Below are 15,644 nucleotides of genomic sequence, written 5' to 3'. Positions count from 1 at the left end.
TTGTGCAAACATTATATCCTGGTTCTGTTGGTGGGGTGTTGAAATTAAACCATAGAGCAGGATTGCCTCTCAATGTCTTCACAGGTGCAGATACTAAATGAGAACATTTGCATGTCACAGGTGATTTGAGGTGGCAGATAAGCCACACCCACCAATGTTACATGTAAAGCCTTTTTGCATAATCCCTGCTTTATACCCACAGGCCTTTTGAAATTTGTAAAACGTCTGGACTGAGATATTACATGTCAGTTTCAGCAGAAATGTTGAGCTTACAATGTGTTCTTGTTTGATCAGTGATGCTTCCTATAGGCTACACCTAAAAAAAAAAAGTGTTGCTGGGCAACATGTTTGTTGACTCCAGAGAGATTTAGTGAAACGTGCCTTGAATCACAAAGACTGAATTCTTCCTTATCGGAGGTATTCAAAGTTGTTACGTAAGAATGATTAAGTCATTTTTCCAAGCAAAGCAAAGAATATACCCAGCAAACACAGAACGTTGGCACAACGTACCCAACCTTCTATCAACGTTTTATCAACATGGCCAAAAGGTTGCTATAAATATGTTGTGTGGTGAAAGTTGTTACAGCATTGTCACAATGCTGACATTAAAATAGACATATATATATATGACATAGAATTTAGAAATATCACATGAGAGATAGCTGTTGAATCACATAATTACCTGCAGCAAAACAACACCACGATTGGAATTGGGATTTTGATTTTATAGAACTGAACAATTCCCTTAAGTGAACGATTCACTGACTCACTCAAAGACTGGCTGAATTCAAAATAGCATACTCTGTGCCAAGGATATGGGAGAAATATTGAGAGTAGTAACAAGCTATTCCGAATTCAGTCAAAATCACTTTAGTTTCTGAAATAATCAACGTTGAATCGATGACTTAACCTACTGAATTAACTATGTAGGCTAACCTGCAGAAAGATTCACTGAAAAGTCTCCACCACTGATGAACAGACTAGCAGTCTGTCTTTTGGATTGTATGGCCAGCAAGCACTTGGCAGGTTTACCTTGCTTTAGATTCTAGCGACATCGTTGCATTTCAAAATGTGTCGGGCACACAATTCATAACCAAGCGCAACAATGTGCACTGGTCAAGCACTCACAAATGCTTGCTTACTTGTGTTAAGTATGTGTCTGGACTATATAAGCACTCTTGGAACAACCCTCAGCCAATCAAATTCAACTGGAGCTAGCTGTTGTACAGTTATCATCGTCTAATTATTATAGAGAACTTGCACTTATTTTATTAGGCCTACTCTACATTCATGCCCTCAAGACCAGGCTACACAATTGAGTCATCAAGTTTCACCAATATTACATGGAGATTTTGGGGACACGGATCAGCAGCGTTGCCTTGAGCATTCTTATGCTGGCCTCTCACATGTGCACACGATTCCACACACACTCTAAAAGCCTTTGCCCCAGTTTCTTTCCTCATCCCTCTCAGGCACACTACCATTTCAGATTTGTTCTATCATCTTGACGTTAACGCTGAAGTGGCCTGCAAGTAGGCGGTCACAGGAGGGATCCCTATAGGAGGAGTAGATTAGACTGCGACAAGGACGCCGCCGAAAAGTCAATGCAAACCGAGTCCAGAGAGGTCTCTCCCGGAGAGAGCAGCACCTAGGTTTCACTTTGATATGATAGGTGTCCTGTATTAGACCATGCTGACTATTGATCCAAGCCCTTGGGGTGCCAAATCACAGCGCAGTCGCACAACACAGCAGCTAACAATTATGTAACTGGTGGGCTACACTGCTGATTTGTCAATGGTAATCTGACAGCTCATTGACTAACAACCAATAATTTCCAAACCAACATCCCTGGTTCTGAATGAACTGGTCCTGGTTAGGGTGGGCTTATGGGAGTGTTTGACTAATGCAACAAGATACCACATTTGTTTCGTGTCACAAGCAATATAAAAAAAGAAACACTGCAGTATAGCCAATTTGTTGTAAAAAATTTATTTCGACAAATCATTTTAGCTTTGCAAGAACATCATATCGATGAATAATTCTATAACAAGCCGATCTTTTTTTTTTTCTTTTTTTAGAGGTATGTTATTCTCATAGTCATTACCGGCAAGGATCATTCTAACACTTTTAATCGTTTTTGCTTCACAACAGTATCACAGTCTCTCACAGTAAAGTTTTAAACAGGAAAAAGGATGAAGCCCCATCATTTGTCAGTGATAAACTGAAGTACACACAAGTATATGGTCAATCCAACACAGGCTGCCATGTCCGTCTTCTCTCTGAAGCAGCACGGGCACTGAATTCTCACAGGGGAGAACGGCTGAGTCAGTAGGAAGGGGAGAGAAGACTGGAAGGTCAGTTTGGAGCAACATGCATTCAAAGTACATCGAAGTTCAACCCTTGAGGGATCTCTATAAACCTCTATCCAAAGAGTCACTGATAAAATTGCCATGATCAAACAAAAATGAACATGTGAAAATATAACATCTTCAATGAGCAATTTAGCAGTTTAGTTTAGGTAAGAAAATCTGCAGGTAAAGTGTACAGTAACAGAGTATGACAACATCATATCGCCGGGGAACAAGGTAAGACACTGATAACTGAGCAGTTCAAACATGTTTTATCCTAGAGGGCACTTCTTTTTGTCAATATTAAAGATGCCAACCTTCAAAGCCAACCTTCATTTCAAAATTTGGCACAAAAATTAGATAATAATAACAATAGTAATAATAATAATAATTTTAAAAAAAGAACAAGCATTACATACATGAATAAAGTCACAGAAAGAATCAATTCACAAATTTACAACATGTCCAAACTAATTTTACACAAAACTTTACATTTAGTTCATTTCTATGTGCAAACCATATATTGTATATAAGATTATTCAACACAGGAAACACTGGTCATATATAGTATCCAGTTTCAACGCTTTGCACACATTTTATAAACAAATTCAGCTTTCGTACACTGAGATTCTCAAGATGTGGACAGCCAACAGCAATTCACCCAATCTATGATGTCCAGCACTATCCATTCAGTGTTGCCAGGTGATTCCAGTATTTGTTTCTACAGTGAAAGGTATGATTGAATGTACAAAGAGGTAAAATTTCCCCCAATGTCTGGAAGAGCAAATTTAGGTTAAAGAAGGCATACAGCAGTGGCTCATGGCATTGACAAATGCAAGCTAACTCAAGCTTGAGTTGTGCCAATGGACATTTAACAGGCCTGAGGTTGGGATTCTTGATAGAAATGGTAGGAAGGTTGAACTCACATTACTCTCGTGTCTCAACATGTCTAGCACACAGCAAACACACACAGATTCACTTCTTGTGTCCACACACACATACACTTTTGCGCAAACAGATATAACACAGAGCAAAACAAATCCAAAACAAAACATTTACAAGACTTCCAAGTGCTTAATTTTCTTTCCATTGATAGGTGCTACATTGACTCGGAAGACGGTTATTGTACCAAAAGGCATCCCTGGCATTACTTTTTCGCCTATAATACACTTTATACATTTACTCATGCGGGGATGGGGGATGGGGTGGGGGGATCTGGCAGTTTTTTTAAATGGTCAATTAAATGTTACAAGAAATAATGGAAGAAGAAGGTACCTGATGCCAGATACCAAAGGATCTGTTTAGCAATGAAAATAGTCACTAGTTAATTTCGCCAGGGCATGTATTGTAAACTGTGTGTTCAATTTCTGTGTTGAATTCCTCCATGTCATTTCAATATGCAGTGTCATGTGGTCAATTCAAACCAAATTCAAACTCAGGAACTAAAGGCATACCGATTCTTAAATTAAAATTTTTGCCTAATCCTGCCTTTTAGATTAGAATTTGTCTGATTTATCAGCACTCTGTCAACTCACTGACACCTGTTTATTAGGTGTTGCTTACCTAATCGTTTCCTCTGGGCATAATCAAGCTACAGTGTCAGACAAAAGCACTGTCAGCAGAAAGAGACAGAATAAAACAGTCAGCTAGTCACGGTGTGACAAATACAAGCAGCAGCTGACTCTAAAATAACAAAGCAATGGCAATGAACTGGTCGTTCATAACAGCCATCTTAAGCCGGGTTCAGACTGTATGATTTTAGGAGTCAAATTTCCTGAATCCTAAAATATTCCTCTGATCGCTAGTTTCAAATGTTCGCTGACAGCCATTGCGATCAAATCTTACAAAAATCAGGCAGTGTCAGAAGTTTTGAGGTGCAGTCATGCAGTGTGGCAAATAAAAAAAAGCCATGATCAATACTAACACAAGAGATTGTTTGCTAGTCACCATTTCTATCCCACATGTAAATGCGGCTCATGTCACTGAACGTGTCACGGATTGATGATGTAAAACTCTGGCCGAGTCTTTTTGCGTGCGTCCGTTTTAACACGTCTTGACTGCCGTACAGTTTGACATTAATGACAGCTGAGATCCTACTGTGTGACACCATATTCGTACAGTCTAACAAGCAACAGTCAGAAAGGACTATTATAAATCGTACAGTGTGCACCCGGCTTTAGGTGGATCAGACAGATTTTGGGGGCATTTCTGTGGTCTTGTACCTGTAAGAAGACACCTATACATGTCTTTACTGTAGGTACTATAGGGGGTTTTGAACTGGAGCATATGAACTGAAATGCAAAATAGTATACTTTGTCATGCACTGCTGGGCAGAGTAAATTAATGGAGACACAGCAGTGGTGTGTGAAGGCCCAATGGCTCAGTGAGGCAGATAAGAGCTCAGAAATGGCAGACAAACTCCTCGCTTGTCAAGACTGATGAGAATAGGCTTCAGGGACCAAGGCTGAAAACTTGACAGCATGCAGGAAGAAGAATGTGTTTCACAGTGAACTGAGTGAACCAAAGTATTTTCCACAGAATGTATTCCAATAACAATGCATAGTCTCTAAGAGAACATAGAGAAAGAAAAACGAAGGTAGGAAAATGAAGGAAGAATTCAAATGGAGGAAGGGGCTCTGGTTTCCTTTGTGGTATGTAATGCAAAACCAGATTGTTTGCCTACAGTCCTGAGAGCACTAAAATCTGATCATGTTCAAATTAGGCAGGGTGTTTAAAAATAGTGCCGACATTAAAGGATAAGGGTGTTCATTTTACTTATGCCTTGAACTGAATATCAAATGACAGAAAGCACAGTTTTAGCTACATCTGCACACTATCGTCGTGGTACTTTGCAGATTTTGCATAAACTAAAAAATATCTACTTGTCACCTTGATGTGCAATTCTGAAATGCAAATTCAAACCATACTGAAGAGAGAGATTCATTATGATGACTTGGCCCAATCCAGTCACAGTAATTTTGCACAGTAATCAACAGTGTAGATATCCCTTATTAAAAATGTAAAATAGGTTTTGTGTTCGATTCAACATGATCTTTCTCCTCATAATTTCAAAACACCATTTGCAGCACAAAAAAGACAGCAATAAGACATAGAAAGCACAAAAATCAAATTAAATGTGTCAATTTAAGCCGTTGCACTGCCTGCACAAAGTTAAATAACTAGTCAGTTAAATAAAAAAGAGAATTAAAAAAACTATTGTATGGTCTATTGTGCACTTTTGCTTTTAACATATTTTTTTTGTTTTCATTACACAGTGCTTTATACAAATTGCCCTCTGTCCAATATCATAAGCAAGAAATAGAAAAAATATGATTTTTGGATTTTATCTGCCATTATAGTGGCTGGTTCATGTCCCATGAAAAATGTCCATTAGTGAAACAATGTCAGAGCGAAAAATTAATGAAATCAGTTCCACTTCCACATCAACATCAGTCTCTATTGCACACCTCCCACACAAAGACACTAAGATGAAGGATTCAAGAAATAAAATCAAGTAACAAAAATAGCAGTATTGAAAAAAATATCAAAGGCAAAATGAATCTTCATGTCAGTGGAGAAATTTATAAATAGTTGGCATGCAGCTAACGCAAAAGTAACCCAAAAAAGCACTTTCAGATGAGCTCCCAAATCAAAAATAATCTGTCTAGAAAAGTTCTGTGCACAGTGGGAAAGGAGTTTGAAGTTTGCTACAGCTCTTGGGTCTCGAATGTGATGTACGTCACAGTTCTGAGAGTCTCAACACATCTCACAGTCTCTGTGCTTGACAGCCATAGAGTACTTTGATTGCATTTGTTTTCCCCCAAATAATCTTATATAACTTTTGTATTAAACCAAACTTGATAATAGTAATACAATAATAATTTAAGTGAATTGAGTTATTTTGAATTAAAAATCGGCACATCATTAACAGAGTATCAGGGTGGGTAGGTCAAATATCAATTTGCCAAATAATATAAGTGCTATTTATATTTAAAAGAGCGGAGGTACTTCAATTAAAACAGACGAAAGACTCTTTTTCTCTATTTCTTTTAAACTGCTTGCATCTTCTGGTTATTTATATCATCTCAACTATTTGCTTTTGTTAAACAGCTTTAATCATACCCTAATTTTCAATCCAGTCATTTCTCTTCATTAATTCCATCTTCTATTTATCTTCTTCTCCCCTCTTGTTTTCTTTTTTCTTTCTTGGTCCACCCTTTTAAACTTGTGTTTCCAGGCCACTCAGTTTGGGGGTGAGGATGCGAGGTGTTACCCCAGAGTTGAGGTCTCTTTCAAACTCTAGCAGCTGGCCCATGAAGTTGAGGTTGGGGGAGACTATTGGTCGCCGACCCCGCACATACTTATAGGCATCAGTCATGGTCATGAGGGTGTGCTTCATCAGGTAAGCAATGACAATAGTTGCTGAGCGGGACACGCCTGCTTGGCAGTGCACGAGAACGCCCCGCCCACACTGGTGCGCTTCCTCTGAAAAAAAAAAAAGGTATGGCACACATCAAAAACAACACAAACCAAAAATATTGAGGACTCATCCTGCACTACACAGATTGGTCCAATCAAATGCTCTCCTGCCAGAATGACAGAATGTCCTGCCCCCGTAATACCATCTGCAGTTCTTCGCTAAAGGGTATAAGGCTATTTAAAAAAGAAAGGGACAATCCCGGTCACACCTCCTGCTTCAATAAGAAAGTCTTCACATGACAGAAAACTACATTTGACAAGCCATTTCATGGGGTCTGTAAATGTTTAAACTATAAAAGAGTTGACAAGTTCTCTTACCGATAAACTCAAAAACCTCTTCAAAGTACTGTCGCAGGTTCTGCTTGCTGTTGTCAGTAGCAGGGAGCCTTTTGTAACGCACCAAGCCTGTGTCCAGGTGGTAGAGGGGAAGATGGGTTGTGACATTGACCACGAAACCAATGTTGAGACGAAGCAGTAGATTCAAATCCTCTGCATCTCTCTCGTTACCCAGAAAAAGGAAAGGGAGGATGGGGCTGATCACAGCATTCTCCACATCTGGGGTCATCACACTCTCCTCAGACAGTGACGCTGGGAGGGAGGAGGAAAGAGGGAGGGAAAGGTGCACTGGCAAAAACAAAACAAACAAAACAATACTATTGCTTACATTTGTTTTCTTCTATTGTTAAATAATTTACTCTACGTGATCATCTTAGAGAGGTGTGCTGGTATGCTGGAAAAGGATTTTAATGTTTTTAGATTATTTTCAGTCATTTAAATATGGCACAGAGTATAATGTCATCAAGCCCTTATGTAAGAAGAAATCCATCCTCCTTATCTTTCCTGTTTGAAGTCTCATCACTCTCCCTCCCCCCCCCCCCCCCCCATCCCCCCATAGAATGGCTATTATCCTTTAGTTCTTTCACGAAACTTAATTTTTAACTTTCAATAAGACATAAAAGAGAGGATAAAACCTTCTAAAATCTATGAAAAAGTTTTAAAGTTAGAAAGGGTTTAATCAGAAAAACATTTCGATTGAACTTGTGTTACATTACAAAAGCATCATGGGTTATGTCACTCTGGCGATCTTTTGAAGCTAAATTAACGAGGATTATGCACCCCACAGATTAACTGAACTATCATTTTAATTTGAATACTATCAGTGCACAAAGTCGTACAGCCTAATGGAAGATGAGAAAATGAAATCAAGGTCAGTACATTCAAGTGGGATTATCAATGTGAAGAGATTGTGCTCATCTCTCTGAGTGGTCAATCATTAACAACACATTATAAAGATGTCACTCAACCTGCTGTGTACTTGCAGATTAGCATCTTTACCTCGTCCATTTTCCTCATCTTGTTCTCTGTTGAGTGAGTTGAGGACCAAGTGGAGCGACTGTGCAGAGGGTAAGGTGTGTCCACCTTCCCTCTCTCTCTGTTTGGGTTTGGGCTTAATAAGTGTGCTAGGAGCAGAGGGTGGGGGAGAGAAGGATGGAGGGGAATTTGGAGAAGGAGATCGTAGGGATGGGGATTGTGGAAGCACTTCGTCATCAAACCCGTTGCCATCCCCCATGCAAGCATCTGCTCCTTTGTTCCATAGCCTCTTGAGGGAATCTCTGCCCTGGTCCCCACTATTCCCTGATCCAATAAAGTCCAAAACCGCCATCTTGCCTTGCTGGAGCCTACGTCGTCCTGCCTGATCCGTCAACTGGGAGCGAGTGAACTCCATAAGGTTCCGGCAGTCAAGGATTACAGGATTTCCGCCATTGCCACTATTTTGGTTTTGGCCCATGCAAGTCCTTCCTGAGCCCATGCTAATCCCTGCATTATGGTGGATAGGTTGGGTTTTAGAGCGAGTCATCTTCTTTGCTAACTCCTCGGGCCAGATTGTGCGTACACTGTAATCATCATCATCAGGCTGGTATCCTCCCATGGTATGTGCTCCAATATTACGGCCCATGTTAGGAGGATTCCCTCTGTGTGGGTTAAAGGTCACTACAATAGGGTCACTACTGCAGTAGCTGCATGTGGAGCTGCCAGTTTGGCTTGCTTTGGGATTGCACCCACTGACACAACTCTGGAGTGCTCGAAGAGGTGCAGATGAGGACAGGGGAGTACAGGGTAAGCAACCACCAACCAGCTTCTTACGGAAAGCAGCAGGGCTCTCAAAACCTCCAGCTTCTCCAGAACAGGATGCGCAACCTAAAGGTCTGAGCAGCCCTGTTCGACAATCAGAGACAGTGCTGTTTGAAGAGGAGGTGTTGGTGGTGGAAGCAGTAGACAGACACCCTCCTAAAGTCTTCAATCCCATGGTTTCGCCACCTCCGTTGGCAGCACTTGTTCCTTGGGCGTGGGAAAACGAAGAGGACGAGCTTGTACTACGACCGTGGTAGCCAGCAGAGTTACCTCTACCTCTTCTACAACGCACCAACCTCCAACAGCCACAAGGGTGGGAAAAGTCAATAGTACATGTGTGGTCAGGACTGGGGAAGCCTCCTCGGGAGGAAGTAGGAGAGAGAGGCAAAGCGTGAAGACTTTGGGGACGAAGTTCTCTAGTGCGTGAGGGACGGGGCTGACTAATGTGCTGGTAGGAGGAAGGGGCTCGGGAAGGGAGTGAGGGTGGAACAGCAGGGTAGTGAGGGCTTAGGATGGCAGCATGGGGTAATGGGGTTGAACTGTGGTGACGGGATAGGCTGTGGGCTTGGGGCAGTTGGTGGCCGGGTCCCAGTTTGGAGTTTTCTTTGTTTCCTAAAGATGATACGTCCCTCTCACTGTGCAATGAGTAGCTGGCAGTTGCAAGACAAGACTTTGATGACAAATCTCTCTCTCTGGTTGGCTTGGATTTTGACTGCTGTCTTTGGGCAGGTACAAATTCCAAGATCCCTCCCGGAGAGACTGTAAGTTGGTTTGGATGATGGATACTGTGCTGAGTCCTGTTTTGACTCTGATGATGGTTCTGGTGCTTCTCCACTGACTCGGAAGACTTTCCTTTGCATTTCCTTTCACCTTGCCCTGAATCCAAGTGCAGGGACACCCGTTTAGTCCTGTTCCCCTTGATGTTTCCACTTCGGGTAAGACTACTGCTGCGGCCTTTGTCTATGTAAGATCCTCCTCTTCCACCTTGGTCTAAAGACACTTTAATGTCAATGGTATGAGTGTGCTTGTGAGGTCTGGGACCTAAAGTTACAATCCCATTGCTGTGACAATGGCTAGCATTGTGACCGCTGCCCTCAAAGGGAGCCCCTCGTTCTCCTTTATCTCTCTGAACATGGGACGATTGCCTGCGATTGCATTCCAGAGACAAGTAGTTGGAACTTGGATAGGAACGGGGTGGTTGGAGTTGGGGTTGTGGTAAGCGGGAAGGGGGCTCGTTGTGATTGGCTGGGCGGTGGGAGGAAGACTGTGATGTGGCTGGTGGGGAGGCCACGCGCAATGCCAAACTTTTGGGGCGCTGAATAACCACTATACGCTCGTCAAGAGGGAGCGGAGGCATCTGGGGCTGAGCAAAGCTGCGTGGTTAGGAAGCAGAGAGAAAAAAGGCAAATTAATCGGTGCTCATTTACTTGGGTACTTGTGTAATTAGAAATGAATAATAAATTAGAAATGTGCACATAGACGACATACATTATGTGAGTACTGTGCATACAGTTAATATTAGTCACAGCACACAGAATTACATCAAGCACGCAGGGTACATCACAGACTTGTCAGTAAGACAAATCCTAATGTAACAGAAAAATCTTTCTGACCCATTACCTTTGTTAACATAAATGCCAGGGGTTCACATCTATCAAAGGCATTAAATAATCATTACAAGCACGAAGCAAACCATGTAAAGAATTGTATAAATTGGGTAGCTTTGTAATGATGTCACATCTGGGAAATATTGACATAATTTGATATTCTTGGTTATCATCATTGTCTTGCAACATATCGACTTTGTCTACTTGACTGTTAAAGAGAGGTCATTGTTTTGCTAGAGATTAATAAGGCATTTAAAGAGTTTATCTTGAAGACATCCGTTATAGTAAAACGTAATGCAATGTAAATGGAATAATGTTATAATTTGTAATGGAATGATAATGGAATAATGTTAGAATTTGTCTAATAATAGAGATATAATCTGATGGCTGCACTAATCACCCCTCCACAGAGCAAAGTAGACCGGCTAATTATTCTAAATAATGACAGTATGAAACATTAGTATTAGACGTTATGGAATGTCAGTGGAAAGACAATGAGAAGGTTAAAGAATAGATCAGCTATTAATGAACATTTAGTCATCATTTACTCACCCTCCAAACCCATAAACCTTTCTTTCTTCAGTGGTGCACAAAATAAGAAAATGTGTTTTGCTCAAGAAATTGCACTAAATGAAGACTGAATAATAACTTAATTTTTAGTTTGACTTGGAATATAGTGTACAAGTTATATAAAAGAGTTAGTTCACCCAAAAGTGAAAATTCTGTAATTTACCCTTATGTCGATCCAAACCCATAAGACTTTTATTCATCTTCGGAACACAAATTAAGATATTTTTAATTAAATCTGAGAGATTTCTGTCCCTCCATTGACAGCTATGCAACTACCACTTTATGCTTCAAAAAGTTCATAAAGAGATCATAAAACTAATCCATATGATTTATCACATATTCACATAAACCTTCATCAACGCACACATCAGTTAAGGTAAACGGAAGCTCAAGCATTGAGCATGTGAGAAGCAATGAAGTTCATTCTCTTATGTTACGCAGCAAGTTAGAGCTTCCACAAGAACCGATGAGGTTTGTTCTCGCGCATCAAGTATGTTCTTCGGTTGAGATTCTATTTATGTTTGCTGATCAATGTTTATATGTGAATAAATGCGTAAATTCCTTTTGTTTATCATATAAACCAATCGAGTCTCTTCATAGAATTCGGACTATAACTCTCAATTCATATAGATTAGTTTTACGATGTCTTTAAGAACTTTTTCAAGCGTCAAGCGTCAGAAAGCTCTCAGATTTAATCAAAAATGTCTTCATTTGTGTTTCGAAGATGAACGAATGTCTTGATTGGAATGACATGACGGTGAGTAAATGATGACAGAATTTTTATTTTTGGGAGAACTAACCCTTTAACAATTTTTATAATGGTCTACATTCTTTATGACGCAAAAAAAGCTTCAGTCTTTCTGCAGTCTAGTTATTGCATGGAAAAGAACATGGAAAATCGGCTTCGCGTTTGTGTTCCATGGAAAAAAATTAGGTAATATGGGTTTGGAACAACAAGAGAATGAGTAAATAATAACACAATTTTAATTTTTATTCCTTAAAGAATCAAGTACCAAAGGATGAAAACAGAGGAGAGAACGAAAAAAGTGTGTGTGAGTATGTGTAAAAGAGAATATAAAGCAGCACAGAGAGGACAGTTACAGGATGTGACATGGCTGGATTGACCTCGTGTAGAGGGAGGCATGCACAACAGCACTTCAGACATATACCCCAACACAACAGCCACACACACACACACACACACACACACACACACACAGAGAGTGACCCGAGGACAGAGTCAGCACACCATGCTCTTATTTCCACATGCATACATTCACGCACAGAGCCTGGTGATGGTATCCTCATCCTCTTTGCTTTTTTCAGTCTTGCCTTTTGTAGCCTGTGGTGGTGAAGGGGGGTGGGTGGTTACATTGACCCAGATTTGTCATATTGCAAGTCAACATCACTCCAATCACTTTAACTCACTACTAAACACCTTATCAGCAGTATTTCACACACAAACCACATGTGTACGTTTTTTTTTTGTTGCAATGAATCACGTGCAGCAGCACTCGCTTGGGCATCAGCATGTGCTTCTGTCAGAGATGTACAGCATCAGCATCGATGAGCTCAGGTACCGACTGAGCACCAACACAGCTACAAACAATGATCAGGTTTCACTGATATCACCAGTGTGTGGTTGTATAAATACAGTAATGTTGGGGCAAAATGATAACTGAACCATGAAAACAAAACATGTACATCTGACATACAGCAAGAAAGAAAAAAATAAAGCTTCATGGCCATTGCTGATTTTGTCCCCACCACTTTATAAAATCGTATGTGACAGGGATGTAATCCTGATATAGAGTAAGAGGAAGTTTCAGTTTTATGATGACAAACAGGTAATGGAATTTGTTCTTTTTTCATTAAAAGCTATAATAAGGCAAATTAAATCACAGAGCCCCTAATATTCTAAGAAATGTTACCACTCGATCAACAAGTTATATTCAATATTCATCTGCTGGTCATATATCCAGTGACCTACAAAATAGTGTGACAAGAAAGTGTCAGTGAAGGAGTTACGTATGTTAATAAATTAAATTTGCCATTTGAATTGGTCAAATAGAATTATCACTCTCCAATTCAATGTGTAGCCTAATGAGAATTTTGAAGTTTTGCCAAATATACGATTATTGTCAAAACTGTGACATTTAAAATTATTTGTGCATAACCTAGGCTAATTATGATTCATGAGCTAAGTCGTAATTTCGTGACGCCATAACCAGCCTTTTCAAACAAATTAAAGGCCACATAGCCAACACAAGCATTTCAATCATTAGGCTACTCATACCATATAGGCCTATTCACTTTTTTAATGTATTTAGCATCTACATTTGCAGGGGTTAACATATCCATGCATGTTTTACATTCACTACTGAGTCAACAGACTGCGACAGATGCATGGGCTTGCTCAACTCTTTGCCTAATGAAATGAGTGCATTGTTTTAAGCCATTATAAAAATTGTGGGAAAAGGTTAACAGGATAAGAAGGTGAAATCCAGTGGAATGATTTCGCGCATCGTCAAACGTCATTGCGTTCACTGCTCCTGGATTTCCAGTTACTCTCACTGGAAAGCGAGATCACTGTGTTGGTAATCAGGAGCCTTTGTTTCTACTGTTTCTACAACTGACCAAGCATTGCGCTTAATGCGACGTCTGAACAAACGCTTACATAGATGTTTCACAAAAAGAAGAATGAATACCAACACAATGTTATCTAGGCCTAAACTAGTCAATGAAAGAGAAAACAAGAGCGTCCGCTACATATTTGCAACTGTATTGAGTATTGACTGTCACTTGTTAGGCCATGCTGATGGCAAATTCGGATGCGCTTTTACTGTAGCCCAAATCTCTTCGCCATTTAAGCTCAGTTTCACTACAATTTCAATATAAGCGCTTAGAAAAATTATGCTAATTATATTTCAAATGTAGGTTATTTGCATTACAATTCGAGCGTTTTGCGTAGATTTTTTGGTGCGTTTATTTAAGCTCCAAAACATTAACTATTTGTATTATTATAATGGATTTTTATTATAAACAATAGCTGCAATAAAGCTCGCACTTACTCACTAGGCGACATTTTGTTGAAAATAAAATATTAAGTAGCTATTTTAAAGCTATCAGGAAACACAGAGATACATCATTGCATTTGAAGGCCTCAAAAATAAAACGAGGAGGAGAAATGACTTACGTTAAAATCTGTACATCCGCTGTATCGTCATTATTTGTGATAAATTAGATCCTTGTGTTTCTCCGCGCGACAATACCGCTCCAGTGCCGCGAGGCATTTACATAGCTGCGGTTATCTATGGTCTGCCTTAATGTACGGGTTACACTTTACAAATCCAGTGATGTCCATCAGTATGTGACATTCAGGCAGTTTATCCTCATACTGTTCAACACGTTTGACTTCATCAGTATGGACAATTAACACAATAACAATGGGTACGCCAGCGCAATGCAATGTGCGCTTCTGTATACTGTGCGTGTGCATGAGACAGCGCGCTATGTGGGGGGCGGGGTTTCTGTGAAGATGACATCATCCTAGACCAATGACAAACTAATTGTGACGAAATACTGCCCAAATAACGTAGCTGCAGCAAAACATGCTTTTCCTTCTTTTTTTCCTTTTTTTTTTTTTTTTTTACATTTTTTTTATACAAGATAACCAGTTTGTCATGAAGAAAATAGTTTTTTTTTTAAATAAGTTTGAAATTTTAAAATGGCAAAAATCAAGTTGATCATTCTGGGCCCTGGCTGGGATCATTCACATGCAACTATGTTCCTCACTAAAACTGAAAAAGTGCATTCTTTTGCTTTAAACCTTTTTTTATCCCACCAAACGCCTAGAGATGGCAGCAAAGTGTTCATTCCTTCATATCCAGTGAAAGGGCATGATCAGAAACTCTGATGCAGAGGTGGACAGTAACAAAGTACATTTACTTGAGTAGCCTACTGTACTTCAGTACACTTTTTGAGTATCAGTACTTTGCTTGAGTATAATTTTTTTCTGGAAACTTTTTACTTTAACTTCACCACATTTGAAAGACAAATATCATACTTTTTACTCCACTACATTTCTGTCAAGGTCCTTTAGTAGAAAGTTGACTAATGTTGGTTTCTGACATCAACCAGATTTTCATTTTCAACCACAATACAACATCTGTCCAACGTTGGAGACGTTGGACTCTGATGTCAACCCGATTTCAACTTGATTTTCATTTTCACCGATGGGTTTGGTCTTTTAAATGCGAATTTTGTCATTGTTTTGGAGCACAGAACACTAGCTTATAGATAACAGTAAGGCTAACATATTCATACTAAAAGCCAAAAAACTTTTCATAGAGACTTTAAATAGTGCACTATTTGAAGGAACAGCCATTTGGGTGTCCAAAACCATTGTGGACGTTATTGAGTGCACTTATTCAATCTCACATTCAATCCCACTACTGGAACAGTGTTCTAGAAATACATTTGATATTGATATGCTGATCTTGATTTG

The 15,644-nt window shown here is 39.8% G+C and overlaps 1 protein-coding gene across 3 annotated transcripts; it reads right to left on the bottom strand.

Moving 5' to 3' along the window:
* Nucleotides 1-1,985: 1,985 nt before the first annotated feature.
* Nucleotides 1,986-15,249, bottom strand: LOC307145020 (uncharacterized protein). Of its 3 annotated transcripts, XM_079847835.1 has the most exons (5): nucleotides 14,334-14,633; nucleotides 12,422-12,479; nucleotides 8,163-10,333; nucleotides 7,146-7,451; nucleotides 1,986-6,833 (listed from the first exon to the last, which is right to left on the bottom strand). In XM_079847835.1, exons 3-5 carry the CDS (start codon nucleotides 10,315-10,317, stop codon nucleotides 6,568-6,570), a joined length of 2,727 nt encoding a protein of 908 aa, XP_079703961.1. In that variant the 5' UTR covers nucleotides 10,318-10,333; nucleotides 12,422-12,479; nucleotides 14,334-14,633; the 3' UTR covers nucleotides 1,986-6,567. The 3 variants fall into 3 exon arrangements, with proteins under 3 accessions (XP_079703961.1, XP_079703962.1, XP_079703960.1); XM_079847836.1 differs by lacking the exons at nucleotides 12,422-12,479; nucleotides 14,334-14,633 and adding an exon at nucleotides 15,204-15,249; XM_079847834.1 differs by lacking the exon at nucleotides 12,422-12,479.
* Nucleotides 15,250-15,644: the final 395 nt, after the last annotated feature.

Source organism: Squalius cephalus, assembly GCF_949319135.1.
Source record: "Squalius cephalus genome assembly, chromosome: 17".
NCBI classification, from domain to species: domain Eukaryota; kingdom Metazoa; phylum Chordata; class Actinopteri; order Cypriniformes; family Leuciscidae; genus Squalius; species Squalius cephalus.
This window is presented reverse-complemented; position numbering and strand designations above follow the sequence as displayed.

Excerpts from the sequence above, each read along its gene's own strand:
- LOC307145020 (XM_079847836.1), bottom strand. The coding sequence starts at position 10,317 with ATGCCTCCGCTCCCTCTTGACGAGCGTATAGTGGTTATTCAGCGCCCC. Across the intron at positions 7,452-8,162 it reads AGATGAGGAAAATGGACGAG|TGCACCTTTCCCTCCCTCTT; the intron begins GTAAAGATGCTA and ends TGTTTTTGCCAG. Across the intron at positions 6,834-7,145 it reads AGAGGTTTTTGAGTTTATCG|AGGAAGCGCACCAGTGTGGG; the intron begins GTAAGAGAACTT and ends TTTTTTTTTCAG.